The 18,077-nt window shown below is 40.6% G+C and overlaps 1 protein-coding gene across 2 annotated transcripts; it reads right to left on the reverse strand.

The window, feature by feature from the left end:
- Positions 1-708: 708 nt before the first annotated feature.
- Positions 709-18,052, reverse strand: epm2a (EPM2A glucan phosphatase, laforin). 2 transcript variants are annotated; one of them, XM_083521421.1, is made up of 4 exons: positions 17,784-18,052; positions 14,373-14,547; positions 3,802-4,046; positions 709-1,050 (listed from the first exon to the last, which is right to left on the reverse strand). In XM_083521421.1, the coding sequence occupies exons 2-4, from the start codon at positions 14,498-14,500 to the stop codon at positions 749-751; spliced, it is 675 nt and encodes a 224-aa protein (XP_083377547.1). In that variant the 5' UTR covers positions 14,501-14,547; positions 17,784-18,052; the 3' UTR covers positions 709-748. The 2 variants fall into 2 exon arrangements, with proteins under 2 accessions (XP_083377547.1, XP_083377546.1); XM_083521420.1 differs by lacking the exon at positions 17,784-18,052 and adding an exon at positions 16,824-17,367.
- Between the last annotated feature and the right edge of the window lie 25 nt (positions 18,053-18,077).

The following is an 18,077-nucleotide window of genomic DNA, read 5'->3' on the forward strand; positions in this document are numbered from 1 at the left end:
GCTTAAAGAGCTCACATCTTCTATCCTACTGACCCTTGAGCGGTTTAAAGTACAGCTCAGGAACTGTATCTCCAAGAAAAGTGCTATAAAATAAAGCCACCCTGAGCTTTCCGGAACGCCGCGGGACAAAAAGTAAACACACCAAACCTGGATGACGTTTTAAAAAAAAAAACGCTGCTAAGAAACTTAAACCGACAGTCAGAACTAAAACTCCTCACTTTTTTTCTTTCGAAGAGACCGAACCCAAGACGTTTTCTAAATTTCAAACCTCTCTGGCTCTCTGATATCTCCAGAATAATTTACCCACTTCTTCTCACCTATTTTTTTTCTCCTCGATAAGCCTTCATGGATGGTGACAGAATTTCCACACATTTATTCAAAGGTCACGCTGTTTTCTGAGCCTGCTATTGAAAGCAGCCTGGGTAAGGGCGTGAGCGAAAGGTCTGCTCTATATATATCATCCATGCCGCGTATTCGAAAAATGATTTAGCAGGATATTAAATTTGGAAAAAGGCGGCCCACGGAATAACGATAACTGCCATGTGTGTGTGTGTGTGTGTGTGTGTGTGAGCGACAACTCTCGAAGGATGGCATTTTGCAGAATGACCATTTCTTCAGGAAGGAGGGTATGACCAAAAATCGCGATTCGTATCAAGACATTCGAAATATTCAAAATATTCAACAAATGATGATGCGATAAAATGAGAGTGAAAATTACGTTTTATTTTATTTTGACTTAAGTTCAAGTCTAACACTGCCCATCTTCCTGCATCTCCGAGCAGCAAACCGAGGACCGTAAACGTCCAAACTTCAGCTGAAAATCGTCCTGTGCTCGCACCAGAGCCTCCTCGTCGATGTACACCGCCGCCCTCCTGGCTGTAAGGTAGTACTGCACCTTCCTGAGGCTCCAGCCGAGGACGTACATGAGCAGGCCACACACGGCGGCTGTAGAGCGACCGACCCCTGCGTTACAGTGCACGTACACGCTGTGACCGTTTTCTAACAGGCCGTAGAGCAGGTACACGGCCTGGGGCAGCATCCGCACGCGTCCTGCAGGGGGCGACATTCACATTTTATTGTTTTTTATTTTGAGTTGAACTTTGTTCAGAATTTTTAAAAATAGCCACCTTGATATTTTTTCTTCTAATAAAATGAGCCAATCGGTACATGAAATGTCTTAAACTTGCTTAAGTAACCCAATGTAAATCCAATCCCAAAGTAATCCAATGTTCTCCTTCAAACTAACACCACTGTTTTGCTGTTTTTTCGCATTAGACTCAAGTCCTGAACTGTCGTATGTTTTCATTTGCTAATTTGTAAAATCAGTAAACAAATACACAAATGGTTCTTAGCTTTTTTTTTTTATGTATCTGTAGACAGAATATGACTTTTTTCTTCCTAGTTTATAACTTAAGTAAAAAAGTACTTTTTTGAGGTAAAATACAAGTAAAATTTTATTGAAGTAACAATAGTTTTACTTAAGTAGAATATTTTATCACTCTTTCCACCTCTGCATATTGAAGCTAATTTATAAGCGCTAGCTTTGATGCTAGTTCCAAGTACACACTGGTGGATCTTGCAAATCAGAATTATTTCCCATTTGTCTTGGGCTGTTTATATGAACCTAACTTGCATGCTACATATAGTGTATGCCTTCCTCATTTCTTAGCCACATTAGCATACAGGAAGCGATTTCCACTAATGGTCAGTTTTCACACTCAGACTCTTTTGCATGCGCTTAGGCTTTTCAGTGTTCACTCCTGAGGAACATGATCCCCGAAGCAGTGATGGACTTTAATCAAAAAATAACACTGAATTTACCATGTCACAAGAGAGTTAAATATAATAACTCTCGAGCAATATCCAGCTCTCTGTGGCGTAAACATCAAGCGGCGTAGTCGCTAATGCTTTTTTCAGCTGGACGGGGAAATAATCGAATTTTATGAAGCGATAACCTCAAATTAGTTCAGTAAAAGATATGTTTACCCCTGTGTGTGTTATGGGTGTGTTTATCTTTCATCAGCCCTGCTATACCAACACCTGCTAGCCTCCTACCACGCACATATATATTTTGATATTAATTTTTTCCACACATGTGCAATATTTAGTTATCATTTCTGCACAGTGCCAGCCGTCCCTGCTGAGAGCTGAGGAGTAAAATAGGGGGTCAAGCAGCGGGGAAGCAGCTGTGAGATCAGGTAGAGGCTGTTTTGGTCTTTAGAAATGCATTAGCAAGTCCACCAGGCAAAACAAATGTCCAGTGAGATACAAAAAGCCATGGTTTTTTTTTTGCCTGAATGACCAGGCTGACGTTATACAATAGCATAGGGTGAGACAGTTCCCTAGTTCAGTGCCTGAATTGAAGACAAATATATGCTTATTGTACTCATCTCACAACGTTTCTAATGCAGTGCATCGTGTTCCCCAAAAACGCCAGCAAGCATTTGAGCAGAGGTCGAACGATTAAAGATAAAAGATGTTATTAAAAGAGTTTTACATTTTGAATTCCTTCCAACTGTTTGAATCTTTCTTAATAAATTTATAATGTTTTTGTTTTAAATGTAAATTTTCTCTGCTTTGCATTGGATAACATTGTCCCCCTTCCTGCATATTACAACATTTAGCCCTAATCCTAACATTGACCACAAACCCTAACATTAGCCCCTAATCCCAACATTAAAACCTAATCCTAACATTAACCCCTAATCCTAACATTGAGCCCTAATCCTAACATTAACCACAAATCCTAACATTAGCCCCTTATCCTAACATTGAGCCCTAATCCTAACATTAGCCCCTAATCCTAACATTAACCACAAACCCTAACATTAGCCCCTAATCCTAACATTAATCCCTAATCCTAACATTGAGCGCTAATCCTAATATTAACCACAAATCCGAACATTAACCAAAATCTCTAACATTAACCAAAATCTCTAACATTAGCCCCTAATCCTAACATTAATCCCTAATCCTAACATTAGCCCCTAATCCTAACATTGAGCCCTAATCCTAATATTAACCACAAATCCTAACTTTAAACCCTAATCCTAACATTAGCCCCTGATCCTAACATTAAGACCTAATCCTAACATTAAACCCTAATCCTAGAATTAATTTATAATCCTAATCCACAAATCTACCAACCCATAACCATTAAGTTTACCATTAACCCCAAATCCTCAACCCTGACATTAACCACTGATCCTAACCCACAACCCTAACATTAACCCCAATCCAAACATTAAATCCTAACACAAACCCGAACCCCTAACTGTAACCCTAAGATTAACCCCTAACCCCAACGCTTATATTGATCCCAACCCTGAACCATAACCCCAAACCTAATATTGAGCCCAACCATAACCCTAACCCTAACATTAAACTCTAACCCCACCCTAATCCCAAAAATAAAACCCTAAATCTAACATGAACCCCTCCCCCTACCCGCAAACACTGAACCTAACCCAAACCCTACCCCTTAAAACTAAGTCTAAGATCTATAAGATGTGCTCTATCCCCAATGCCAACTCTGAAATCTAACCCCAACCCAAAAACCTGATCCTATAGTCAGTGCCCTATGAGCAATGCATTTAAAGTGTATATTTTTTCTTTTTTTTGCAAAAGTCTGCAAAAAGATGTTTTTATTATCTGGATGCTGAAACTACTTGTCTGCACTGCAATCACAAAACGCTCTGAAAGCCTGAGCACAAAATCTCCTCACAGCAGGCAAGTGATTTTTCCAACATAGTATTATTATAAAAGCATAAAAAGATTGAATATCTCTGATAATATACGAACCCTCTGTGCTCATGTCTGGCGTTGGGATCCATACGTAAGCCAGACCGCAGTCTCTGTACAGACACATCATGGTTTCTGGGCTCATGTGCTCGTCGGGGTCACGCCGGCAGCCGTGCGAGTTGTTTACGACGTCCCACTCGGTCTGGAAGTTCATCACGGCCGTGACACCCAGCTCGTGTTTCAGCTTCAGGGTGACATGCTCAACTCGCCGAGGGCAACTGCCCAGCCAAATCCGTGGCAGGATGCTATACGAGGAGGTTCACATACACGACATATTTTACATTGATTGATTTTTTAGTATGATAGCATAACATATTAAAAACTAAATGTTTGGTTTTAATGATTTTTTAGAGTCTTATGGCGCTTGTGGTCAGATGTTTTTTTAGTTTCCCACAAGCAACTTTTAGCACCTGCATGCATTTAGATCTCCTTCAAGCCATTATGAACTACAAAGCAACAAACCTACTTCATCTCGCTCTGTTTAGAGATAATCCCTAATGTTTCCTGCATAATGTGTTGTTTTTCTTGCTAAACGAGCTAATTAAGGGCTCCGTTCTCAGTCAATGTAGGTGTAGTAAATAAGGGAGAACATTAAATGTGAGGGTGATGGGTGATGGGAAGACCACTGTATTGTGCTGCAAGGAACAGTAGATTGAAATTTTGGCTTGCTTTGAATCGGAAAGATCACTCTGGGTAGCTTTAACACTGCGAGTTGGCAAATATCAGATTGAATAACAGATCCTTGGTTAACTTGCTTACTGCAAAGTTTAAAAAATTATTAAAAACGGCCTAGCTTACGTCAACCGCTAACCGAAGTCTATTTCAAGTTACATGACCACTTCCTTCTGGAAAAAAAAAAGACTAATTCTTTTTCTTTATTGAAGAAATACATTTTTCAATCCAATGGACATTTGCTCTTCTGAAATGACCCTGCCCATATTCATGATATATGTGGATTAGCAACTTTAATATTTGCTGATTAGCATCGGTGCATCGGCATAAAAGTTAACGATGTGATGCATCGATTTAAAAAAGTGCGCATTGGATACGAGTTGGCGTTTGTATCCCGATGCATCGTTTGTAACATATTTTATTAACAGGTTTGTGAAAGGGTCATGTTTTAGAAGTCAGAAGAAACTTAAATTGATGATCTGTCTGAACCAAAGAAATGCATGTGAACTTTATATTATACTGCACCATATTGAAATGCAGAGCATCGTATTTTTTTCATTGCATCGTTTTGCATTTAATCGCATGTTGGATCAAATCTCAATAGGAGTGAACAGCATCACATCAGTAGCTGCGTCGTATCATATCAATGATTTTAGACCCTTTAAACCTCAACACACCACCTGAGGTAATATCCTTCATTCGTCTAGTACAATTCCAGAGAATCTATTAAGCTGGTTTTCCCACCTGTAGGAAGGTTTTAGGAAACATAACTTGCTCTTGGGAATATTTTTAGAGGATGTTTTTCTATGCTGGCAAATTCGAGCGCTTTCCCCAGGGGCGGATGATTGCAGCAGCTTGGACCAGCCTTACAGTAACAGTCACTTTTTTATTTTGTTTCGGCAGGAAACGAGCACGAGCCGAGCTTCTAACGCTCAGAAGGATGACAGGGTGGGGAGAAGTGTTTGACCCGGGATGAGGCGGATATTCAAACAGGAGTGAGAAATGGGCCCTTGAGGAGGAGAAGCTGAGGATAAGAAGGACGCTGGTTAGAATACAGAGGTATTTTTGGAGCCCATGTAACCGTCAGACCCTGGCTTCTTCCCCTCCCTCTATCATACCATTTATCAATTTGTCATCCTTGCCCAGACACAGAAGGAAAGAGAGAGAGAGAGCGAGAGAGCGAGGAAATGAGAGGGGTGTTGATTTCACATTTCGAAGAGGAAAAAAAAAAATACAGCCTTGCTCCATCTTTCTTCCTCACACACCCTTCTTCTTCTTCCAGCACGATCTCTTTAACCTTTTCCTCCTCCTTTCTAATAAGGTGTTCGAATCTCTGAGCTCGAGCGCCGCGTCTTCAGCCTGGCGATGAGACAAGAGCACTCCTGGGAGTAATCCTGTACCGCTTATACACAAAAGATGATACAAATTGTGCAGCAGTGTTCTCTACAATATAAACAGGGACTGTTTGCAAAACGCAATTTTCCAACAGGTGAATTAATTAGGGATATTATTCAGTAGACGGTGCGCTGTCTGGTGGCCATTTTGTAGCCATGTCCCCCTTTACCGTGGAATGAATATCAACTGATGGAATATTTTATTGAACTTCACGGCACGTCGGTGACCGAGACGAGTGCGCAATCGCTCTTTATTAAGGGGGTCATTACTTTTCTCCCATTTCAACCACGTTTGGATCTCTCAAGTAATTAATATAAAACGGATGAGTCTGAACAAATAATCGTTATAACACTGTGGTGTGTCAATACTCTACAAACACACAGTTGATATTGACATTAATGAGTCTTCATATGCATGTTAGCATTCTTAGTTTTATAAGGCTGCAATAATAAACACTTTATAACTCCTTAAATACATAACGGTTTGCTTGAGTTACAGTACAAGTTCAGGCTGATATCAGGTGCATGAACTGCAATCTATACAGCTAATGACATAGCCGCTGCAGGCTACAACTCCGAGAACACACACACACACACACACACACACACACACACTCAAATGCTCTTATATTATTTACTTACTTATATTGACTGCATTTACAAATCAGAATTTCTAGGTATACGCTAGGTAACAAAACGGGAGACGGACAGAATGATGCTGTAAAATACAGGAGTTGACAGATGTTGTCAGCTATGGCTAAACGTATACTCACCAGAGGCGACCAGCAGTTTCCTCTTTTAACCAAAAAAACCTATTGCATTTCAATCTTTATTTCCTGCTTTGTTAAGTCTCTATAGACATTTAATGAAAGGTTGTGTGGTATATGACAGGGTGAGAGGAAAACTAATGGAGGTTTTTCATCTATTTTCACATCACATTGTAAAAATATGAACTATCTAAAGGTAAAGTTGTGAGCGAGGAACTGAAAAAAACTTCGGACCACATCTTGAGGTCAAAGGAGTTCAATAAATTCGAACCACTTTAGCGTGTTATACCTAATTTGCATAGGAATGAAGGTACCATAATTTCTGGACTATTAAGCGCACCCATATATAAGCCGCACCGACTGAATTTGACAAAGATTTTTATTTTGAACATAAATAAGCCGCACCTGTCCTGTGTCTACACTGAAACTAATGAACTTTACACAGGCTTTAACGAAAGACAGAGTCTGTTACACGGCGTAACGGGTGAAATATGTTGTGGCTCTTTTAAGAGCAGAGCGGCATTTTGGGAATAGCCTGCTGCCACATTGTTCCGCTATTGCTGCATGTGTGCAAGACCGAGGAATATGTCCTTATTATTTTCTGATGCTCATTTCTAATTTTCTTTGACAGTTTATTGGCTTGAAGTTTGTGAAACCTGGAAAAACCCAGGAAAAATTCATAAATAAGCCGCTTCGTTGTTTAAGCCGCAGGGTTCAAAACGTGGTAAAAAAGTAGCGGCTTATAGTCCGAAAAATACGGTAATATGTTGAATTTTTACAAACTTTCCCGTAAAACAAACTACCTGGATGTTTCAAATTCTGAGATTTTCTGATTCATTCTAAGCCCCATGCAGTATTCTGGTGTACTTTGTGTTGGATAAAGTGAATCTAAACATCATAAACAATGCATTGGGGACGTAACGATCGAGTGCTGTTATTATGCTGCGTTCTGCTCTCTGAGTAAATTGTACATTGTACATCATTACATGTCACAGGCTTCACAAGGAACAAGTGAATCTTAGTAAACCGTGTTCTGGGGTTGTTGTATTAATTAAGCGCCGCTGTTTGGACTGAGTGGAGGGTGACGTGTAAGTGTATACATGCGTGAACAACGAGGACTGATGGATACACAGAGGAGCTTGTAAAGGTTTTGACCAATTATTAACCAACAAGTGTATTTTCCAATCAACACGTATTGTTCACGAGACAGCGCGAATTACCTGCACGTGCTTTTTTTTAAAATGACTTTTAAAAAAATCAAAAGAACATCAGGAATTGGGTTCATTTCTGATCGGATTTTTTGGTGTCAATTGCACAACAGTACCACCAATAGTCTTTTTGACATGCTGTTTTTTCTTCGCTATTTCGCTATTTCCAGTAGGTATAAATGTGTATATAAGTTTTTAAATTATAGGTATAAAAGTATTTATATTGCTATACAAGGGGAGGGGTAATCAAGTCAAACCGGGACTTTTTATTTTACAGGTATAAAAATGGATGATAGAGTTGCAGTACTACACACAGTACTAAGTGGCTAGTCAGTCCTATTACTGATAGGTGGCGCACATGTCTGTCCAAAGACCGTTAATCAAGACGGCAAACGACATAGTTAGTGCGTGCATGGAACAGCGCTTGGTGTTGGAGTTTTTTGTGAACGAAGGCACAAAACCCGTAATTATCTACAGAAGACTTCAAGCACAGTACACTGATGAGACGATCCGCCGCAGTCGGACATTTAAATGGTGAAAACGTTACAAAGACGGTCGTACGTCCGTCAGTGACGATCCCAGTCTTGCCGGTTCCCCGATGTCAAAATGAAGAAGGTTGTCCTAGGAAGGTTCCACTCCTTGAAATTTGTTCTTTTATTTTACAAACTCAAAAGTCCAAGTTTGACTTGAACACCCCTTGTAAACGTGCTCTAGTTAACACACTAGTTATCACAGGCCGAGAACACATTTGTATTTTTTACCATTGCTACCTCATTTGCTAACATCCTGCTGAAATCGTGAATTATTAATGTCATGTCAGCTGTCACTGTGCTGATCCTGATACATGGACTTATCTGTCCTTTTGTTCACACATTTTGCTAATCCGACATTCAAAACACTGGTGCTCACCAACAAAGCCAAAAACGATCCAGCACTCCTTTACCTGGTAGATCTTATCCTGCACTGCACTTCTACACCTCCCTCAATCTTTAACCACTACATGGACCAATCATCCTCTCTCGCCCTGATGAGCTCCATTCCAGTAAATAACACGTTTTAAATGGCCCTCGAGGTGGCTTTACAGAGCACGAAGAGGTGCAAGCAAGTTGATAAGGGTACATTAAAGACAGAATCGGAATCACAAAGATTCCTTCTCTCGCTCTCGATTTATTTTGCTTGTTGGAAATCACGAGCAAGGAAGCGGACACTTTTTCCACCTAGATCGATTTAGCCTCTCTAACACGTTCAATTCGTTTTTTCTCCAATGGATTTCACCAAAATGGCGTCCCATCATGAGCTATTTACGAGCCCCCCGGGCGAACAGATATATTCTGTGCCCGAACTGTGGGTAAAATCAGTTTTTCTCTCCTCATTCATCCGAATTTTTGGAGAACTTGCAGGTTGTGGGAAACATTCACACACATTATTGTAGGCGAAAACATTTCTACGGAGGTTCACGATCCATCAGGGGTCCCCAAACTATTTCTGTGAGGGCCATATCATTTGTCCTTTGGGGGGCGGGTCGATCTGTAACAGAAAATCACATGGGCCGAAGTGACTTTCAGTTTTATTGGTCTCGCAAGTTTGCATACTCGTTTCTGTGGTGGGTTTCATAGTTACAAAGACGCTGTTTCTTGACAGATGAGACAAACAGCCGTTTATTTGCATTGCGTCAGTAATCACATGTCCACTTTTGGTTAAATATCCTGCATTCTGAATCAACTTAAAAAAAAAAAAAAAGCCTTGTTTTCCCCTGTGGTTGTGTCTTATTTCCTGTTCGGCAGTTATTACTATCCTCCTATTTATGGAAAAGCCAAAAACATCAGGGACATGCTTTTATAGGAAATGGCTTGATGGTTCAAACAATGTATAACAGTTTGTTTAATTCAATGTATAGACGTAATTTTGTGGACCCCTAACCATAAGATTGGTATGTGCTTCCCCCATTCCACATTTATTTGCTATTACAATAAACTCCACTCTTCTGGGAAGATGCTCCACTAGATTTTGTGGAGATTTTTTCATATACAAGTGTGTTAGTAAATCCAGGTACTGATGTAGGTGTGGTGATGAGGCCTGGGGTGCAGTCAGTGTTCACATTCCTATGTTCAGAAGGGTTGAAGCTCTATAGCATGGGTTGGAAGTGTGTGAAAGATCTCCTTCACACACTTCCAACCCATGGAAAGCATATTTTTAGCACAGGGGAATTGTCATGCTGGAACAGGTTTGTGTGAAGGGATGAAAAGTCTCCAACTTCATGCTAACAGTTTGAACCACATATAGATGGAAAATTCCCAATACTTTTGTCCATGTAGTGTAATAAAAACACACCAAAACAAACTCCTCTGCGCCGACACTGGAGACCCCGTCCAAATATGCGCAACTGTTCATTACAGAAGACTTTTTTGTTTATTATTAGACGTGGATAATTCGTTCTTACAATAGAACAATACCGTTTTAAGATCGATGAACATCAATTAACAATACCGATAATCAAATTTGAGAATTCACCACACGTCATTTTCTCCCTTGAAACGTGTAAAACGCTACAGGTGGCGTCCGCGAGTGTCAATGACAGCCGAAAAATGTCTTTCTAATTGCGTACAAAAGGAGACTCGTCCTATAATGAGTGACCTTGTCTCTGATTTTTCTCGCTTACAGCTTTCCGCTTTGCTCATGCGAATCGGCACCGCTGGATAAGCGTGACTTTGTGCAAGCGCAGGGGAAAAGGACTCGATTTCTACATCCTTCCACAGAGAAAATACATTCATTAGGATGGGTATGAAAATGAATACGGGGAGTAGAGCTGTAACGCCAAATGCGGCGTGTTTACCGAGCCGGTAATCCTATTCCCCTCGGGGCTTAATTAATTTTTGCACTATAAATTGAAACACATGCAAATTTCAACGTTACAAAAGGCAGCTGGAAAGAAAGAGAGAGAGAGAGAGAGAGAGAGAAAGAGAGAGAGAGAGAGAGAGAGAGAGAGAGATTTCCTTTACTGGTGGGGAAAAACCCCGCTAATAAGACGAATAAGATGATTTAATTTTTACATTTACAAATAAAAGTTTGCATTTCAAGGAACTCGAGTGCATAAAGAATTCAAGTCGAGCAACTTTATGACATTGAACTGCCAAAAAGAAACGGAAAGAAAGAGGCTTATAAATGAGTTATAAGATTTGAGTTCACTGTAAAGCCATGACAAAAAAAATGTTGAAAAGCAGATATACTGTATTTAAATTTGGAACAATCCAAATATAATGAAAAAGTCAGAGATGACAATCCACCTACTATTCAGCTACTTCCTGTAAGTCTGTAAGTCTCTCTCTCGCACTCTCTCTCTTTTATTATATATATATATATATATATATATATATATATATATATATATATATATATATATATATATATATATATATATATATATATATATATATACACACCACCACCACAGGACATGTTTCCAGTAATTCATGCTCTTGGACAGGTCGTCTTCAGCAAACATTTTAAGGGTTTTCTTGTGAGCAGCTTCAGAAGAGGCTCCTTTGGGGACGACGGCCTGCAAATTGGCTTGTTGCGGTGTGCTCTGTATGGTCTGAGCACTAACGACTTGATCTTCTGCTTCTGCATTTATGAGTCTGTTTTCTAAACCTAAGGGCACAGCACGAGGACATGACTCCTTTGTTGGACCCTTGCGAGTCCTGTTCCGAGTGGAAAACCTCTGTATGACCCTGATTACTGAAGTGTGGCGGTGTTACCGATCTTCCCATCGCTTCGGCATCTTTGTGAAGAGCAACAATTCAAATTCTCAAATCCTCAGAGAGTCTTGAGGTAGAACATCCAGTGGTCAGTATGAGAAAATTTTACTAAAGCACCAGATTATAACTGTTCTAATGCAAGATACACACATTTGTACGGACAAAAACATGAACATAATGAACAGGACGAGTGGAAATCAGTTTTGCGTTCACACATTTGCCCGATATTTATTTGTTTACTGGTTTTATATTGCGCTCAAACACTCAGGCATTGAAAACAGTGATGTCAAACAAACCGACATGTCAAACGCAAAGCCATGAAGATAGTTATGAGCAGTGTGTGTGTGTTCATTCTCAAATCCCTCAGTGCAAAGCACTCACACTGAGCTAATTACAGTGAGCCGGTCCTGTGAAAGTCTGGCTTTATGTATCACAAAGGCATCACCTTGAAACACTTTTCAGCGTCGCCACAGGACGTCGAATCGGTGACGTTTCTCCTGCATGCAGCACTGACTGAACAGCTTCAACATCTTATTCTGACCAGGTCCACAGCATGTTTTCTAGAGGACCAGAACACAATTCTTCATTTCCTGACAATAAAAAACATATGCAGCTGTTTGAATATTATAATTGCAGTGGTGGATGAAGTACACAAACCCTGTAGTTGAGTTAAAGTAGAGAGAAATATTCCTCCAGTAAAAGTGTCCCTTTAAACTTTTACTCAAGAGAAACACTGATCTATTAATAGAATGATATTAATGACTCAAACACTGATTGGTTTTTATTACAATGATCACGAGACCAAAATTTTCTTTTCAACTACTTTAAAAAATGGTGTAAACCCGGTCACGTGTGTTGTGGCGAGTTCGAGTCTGAAGTTTCTTCATCATTTATTTCTCTGTAAATGTTCTGCTTGCTGTTGAACTGATGTTGAACAACATACAGTTGTATGTTGGGGATCAGTAGATGCACCAAGCACCAATCAAATCAAATTCAAAATGGCGTGTGCGCTCGATCCTGATTGGTGATTTGTTTTTTTTTCTTCCTCGTAATAAGCTGCAACAAGCATAAAAAGACCTGAAGCTCCACGGGCGAACGCGAGAATAATGTGCGCTGTAATGATGACAATTTGACTTGCTGGATGAGCCACTAACAAGGCTGGTTATGTGGTGTTTACAAACGCCTCGTCCTGTTCCTCTGCACCATTAACAACGCAAAAACACACAGCTGAACAGGAAGAGAAATAAAAAGCTAAGAAAATGCTGTAAGAAAAAAAGCTGTATGGGAGGCTAAAGGAGGTTTTGTATCACCTTCATCCTCCCACACTTTCTGAGAACTTGGAAAAAATACCACTAGGACAAAGCTGCATGAAAAGAGATTTCCGAGATGTGTGTGTTTACGCTTGACCTTTTATCTCATGCTTTTTTGTCTATTGATTTTAATCCATCTGTACACACTTTATCTGAATGGCCTTCGAAATACACTCTCTCTCTCTCTCTCTCTCTCTCTCTCTCTCTCTCTCTCTCTCTCTCTCTCTCTCTCTCTTACACACACACACACACACACACACACACACACACACACACACACACACACACACACACACCTACACACACATACACAATCCTCATTCATTCTTGTCCCATTCCTTGTTTTAATGCTTGCTGGCAGAGGAATTCGCACTCGACTTACACAATAACACGTGTGTACGCTACACGTCACATCACGTCCTCTTTCACACACTATGCCGTCCTGACCTCCACCGCAGAAGCAGTGACCCTGGAGTGGAGTGGACTAGAAAACATCACTAATGCTCATACTTGTGACATTCAATCAAAAAAAGAAAAAAAAATCTCATCCTGCGTACATTTTTGTATAAAATATACACATAACGTACAAATCATGTGAACCTCCATCACCTCAAATTGTGCAACTGTCGCTGCAGTGGATGAGAGTAGGGATGTGCATCTCCATAACTGAGGCCGATGCAGTTCACATCTCGATGCATAGCCAACGATACGATACATTTAAGATACATACGAGACAGGAAAACGAAGAAATTAAAACCAGTTTGTCCATGAAGTTGCAGCTCTACCTCTGCCATGTTAATCTCTATACTAGGTGACTCTCAGGACGTTCTCTGTAGCATTGTGATACGTCATATTCACGTAGCAGCAGCCGTGCTGAGAGAACACGCCCGAGAAACAAACGAAATCGATCCATATATTAAATATTGTTCACAAATATTGGGTCACTTTCTAAATAATAAAAGTAGAACATGTAGTATATGTAACACGTGTGGTGTTTTACACTAGCTTCAATGTTTTTACCCACTCTCTCAACTCCCGCGCAGAGACTGTTCTCTCCCGCGTTCCCAAATCACTGTTCTCGTGGAATTATCTCCAGATCTTATTTAAAGTTGTAGTACATCATTTATAACGTTAAAATCTCCCTGCATGAAAATAATCCCAAAAAATATGCCGAGCTGCATTAATAGAAGATCGTGTTTTATCTCACGCTGCCTTTAGAGGTCGCTGTTTCACCGTGTTCTGCTCACTGTGAGTCTTTTCCTTTTATGGTGTTTTCTGTGCTTTTACACTGCTAGAGGAAATCTGATTCTCACCATGTTTAGTAACAAGTACAAGCTTCTCTACTGAAATCTACAACAGGATATATTTTGACCAAACTTGAATCTTAGGAGTATAGAGAGAGCAGAAAGCGAGGAGATACGAGGAGAATGGGAAATTAAGTGTGTGCTGTGTGGTGTGTACACACTTGGAAAAGTGCATGGCCTGTTGTCCAGCGACGCTGAAGTAGAAGTTTGTCGTGTGCCTCATCTCGTCTGTGTGGCCGCTCACCTCGATCCAGTGGCCAATCGGGTGGCAGTGAACGCCGTCCATCATGTTGTTTTGGTCATACACACACTCCCGGTCGTGATGTGAGCCGCTGCCTGGACACAAACGCAAACCATTGTTAGGAATCAAAAGCACTTAAATTGTATAGATAAATGGTAGTTTCGAGATTTAGATATTATTGGAATATTATGAGTTCAAATCCCAGTCCCACCAAGCTGCCACACCTGGGTGCTTGAGCAGGGCCCTTGAGCAAGTCCCTTAACTTGTTTCCTGTTGAGATCATTTTAATATGATTATGAATGGGAAGTTATAGGTCAGTAGTTAAGATAATAAATGTCTGATTGGAAGGACATGAGTTCAAATCCCAGCACCACTCTTCTGCCATACCTGGGCCCTCAAACAAGGCCCTTAACCATGAACTGCTGGTTGTATATATAAGATCATTGAAAGTCACTCTGGCTAAAAGCCAAATTTCGCCAATTTAAAGCATTTCCAACACTTTCATGAAGCCATTAGGAATTAGATCCAATAACATTAGAGACTCAGATCCCTAATGAACAAACCATGAGGTGACAGAGGTGAGAAAAAAAACGAAATAAAAAAACGTAAAACTCGGAAGCAGAGACTAATAAGTACTAATCGTGTTAAAAGGATGTTCGATATAAACACAAAACAGTTACGATTACAGCAGCAGCTCTGGTCCACATGATCCACTGTGATGTTCTCCACTGGAGCTCAGAGAGCGAGTGATGTTTTCGGCAAATCTTTAACGCGTCCATGTGGGACAAAGGGTAAGGGTTCGACTTTTGCAAAGTTGCAAATGACATGCGAGTAAATATCAAGGTTCCAGACTCTCATGCAGGAGCTGCTTTGGGTGCGACTTTGGTATTTTCCTGGTCGACAGCAGAGCTGCTGTTTCTCAACACTCTCTCCACTGATTTCTCGTGTTTCGTTGATTTCTTCACCTATAAATCTGCAGCAAGCCGGAGACTTCCAGAAGCACAGACTCGCATGGTGGAACATCATCATATTTATGTGAAATGTCAGAGAAAATATCTGTTCATTTCTTATGTCTTTTCTGTCGGGTGTGAGGTTGCAACCGAACACGAAGCTGAAGATACGCTTTTCTTCTTATTAAATATTAATGCTCAGAACATCACTGACCACACAGACAAGTCAGGGACACCTGACTTTTCCAGCCTAATGTGTTTTTTTCCCACATGTGTTACCACCCATTTGGAGACACACAATTGTTCATGAGATTTTACCTTTACTTGAATTAGGAGATCCAAAACTTAAAGATCTTGAGTGGCCTGCTATAAAGATTTGACCTCAACCCTATTGGCATTAATTTGAATGCTGATTACACCCCAAGCCTTCTCACCTCACCAAATCAAAGTGATCTAGTGAACCATCTCAGGAACTTCAGTTACCTCAGGCCTCCTCACCTCCACTATATCAAGGTAAATTAGTGGAACATGTCAGAAACCTCGGGCCTCCTCACCTCACCTATATAGATATGATCTAATGGAACATCTCAGAAACCTCAAGCCTCCTCACCTGAACTATATCAAGGTGATCTATTGAAACATCTCAGGAACCTCAGGCTTCCTCACCTCACATAAGTCAAGGGGATTTCATTGAAATTCCAACATGATAAAATTATTAAAGTATATATATCTTGTCTGTTGCATTGTGCTGCCATCTAGTGAGAAAGAAGATCCATTACATTACCTTTCATTTCTGATCAATTGTCGTTTTCAATTTCGCTGCATTTTATGTGATGATCTGAGCACAATGTCAAAGTGTTGAACATTTTTTTAATGAGTTGATTCTTTTGTTAGTTTTTTTTTATGATCAGGCTAAACGTTGGGTAAAAAAAATGGTTAAGTATAAAGTTAGAGGTAAGACAGCTCCATGAAGATCTGCTTTCCATTGGTTGAAGTAGAAGATCTCCTGCTATAAAGCTCAAACCCCATTGAACACATCTGGGACAAATGTGAACGCTGAGTGCACTTCAGGAACCTCCTCACCTTCTCACCTACATCAGTACCTGACTTTACTAACACCCTTGTGGCTGAATTAATCTCCACCAGATCTTCACAAAATCTGGATAAGAAAATGGGACATCTTCTCGCCAGAAGAGTGGAGCTTATTATAAGAAGAAAAAAAGAATAAAGAAAGAAAGAAAGACAGACAGACAGACAGACAGACAGACAGACAGACAGACAGACAGACAGACAGACAGACAGACAGACAGATAGATAGATAGATAGATAGATAGATAGATAGATAGATAGATAGATAGATAGATAGATAGATAGATTCAAAACCTAAACGCGTTCATTCTCAAGCACAGAGCATCAGATACCTTCCCATATATAATTGCCATCAATCCGCTTGAGGAACTTGAACCAGAACTTGTGTGTGTAAGGCTGAGCGAGTTGCACTTCCCCTAGCCACAGGCAGGGGTCGCAGCCGGACGCCAGAGTCCTCGTCGGCTTCATGAGCACCGCGTTTCCGGCGTCCCACTGCCCGAGCTCCGGCCGGGATCCCGACACGAACAACTCCATGTCTCCTCGCTCGGGTGTGAGCACCACCCCGAACCTAAACAGCACCATTCCCGGGGATAAAACCACGACCTGCCACTACAGTGTGATGAAGCCTTCTGCCTCTCCGGGTCCTGCGGGTCTCAGGGGTGGGGGGCTGAGACACGATTCACGTCACGGCGCGAGCTTTACACGTCGTCTGTGACCTTTACAGCGTGACAGCGCCCCTGTGCGCCCGAGAACGAAGCCGAGTCACTCTTCTTAACTGTTTTTCCGCTAAAACACTCATTATTTTATATACATTTTATCACTTTCACAACACAGAGAAATGCAGAAACCTGCCAAACGATCCGAGTCTAAACCGTTCCGCTGTTGTGTTACCGCTAGAGGGCGCCAAAGAAAGAGAAAAGAGTGCTACATACATTCATTAAATGTAACGTTAGAAAGAAAATGTGGAGAAGAAAGATGGAGAAAAGCGAAAGATGCAGAGGGAAGAAGGTAAGAAAGAACGATGGAAAAAAGATTTGTTTTAATTTTATAGGATCGGTAATGTTTACATTAGAATATTCAGGAATATTTATTTAAATCATAGTAGACCAGGAATATTCATTAAACATACATTTTTTAAAAAGTTATCCTATAATCATCACCATCACTGATCTGTTTAATGGATAAATTGGAGTTATGGGTAACTGTTACTGTCACCACTTCTGACCAACATCATAAGCTTAGATGTTGTCAGCTCACCAATCATCTGAGAAAAAACAGTTGTGGAAACTCACCTCTTCTGAGGAAGCAGCATCCTAGTTTGATTAGCTGCCTTCAACTGAAATACATCATCTATCTTCTTCTCCTGAGGTTGCACCAGCTCAAGTTGTGTCCCATTTCATGAAGATTATGGACGTTTAAAGAAGTGGATGCCTGCAAACATCCCCAACCATCTAGAGACGTACCGGCGCCATTTGGATGTAGTGTAGTGTTTTGGCATTGGACATCTTTGAGTGCTTGAAGGCTCTGGCATGGAGAAGTTGGTGTTGGGCTATTTTGCTCAGTAGCTCCTGGTTCCATAACATCAA

The sequence above is a fragment of the Silurus aristotelis genome, assembly GCF_946808225.1.
Source record: "Silurus aristotelis genome assembly, chromosome: 19".
NCBI lineage: Eukaryota > Metazoa > Chordata > Actinopteri > Siluriformes > Siluridae > Silurus > Silurus aristotelis.

Excerpts from the sequence above, each read along its gene's own strand:
- epm2a (XM_083521420.1), bottom strand. The coding sequence starts at position 17,073 with ATGGTGCTGTTTAGGTTCGGGGTGGTGCTCACACCCGAGCGAGGAGAC. Across the intron at positions 14,548-16,823 it reads TGGCAATTATATATGGGAAG|GCAGCGGCTCACATCACGAC; the intron begins GTATCTGATGCT and ends GTTTGTGTCCAG. Across the intron at positions 4,047-14,372 it reads CAGGCCATGCACTTTTCCAA|CATCCTGCCACGGATTTGGC; the intron begins GTGTGTACACAC and ends CTCCTCGTATAG.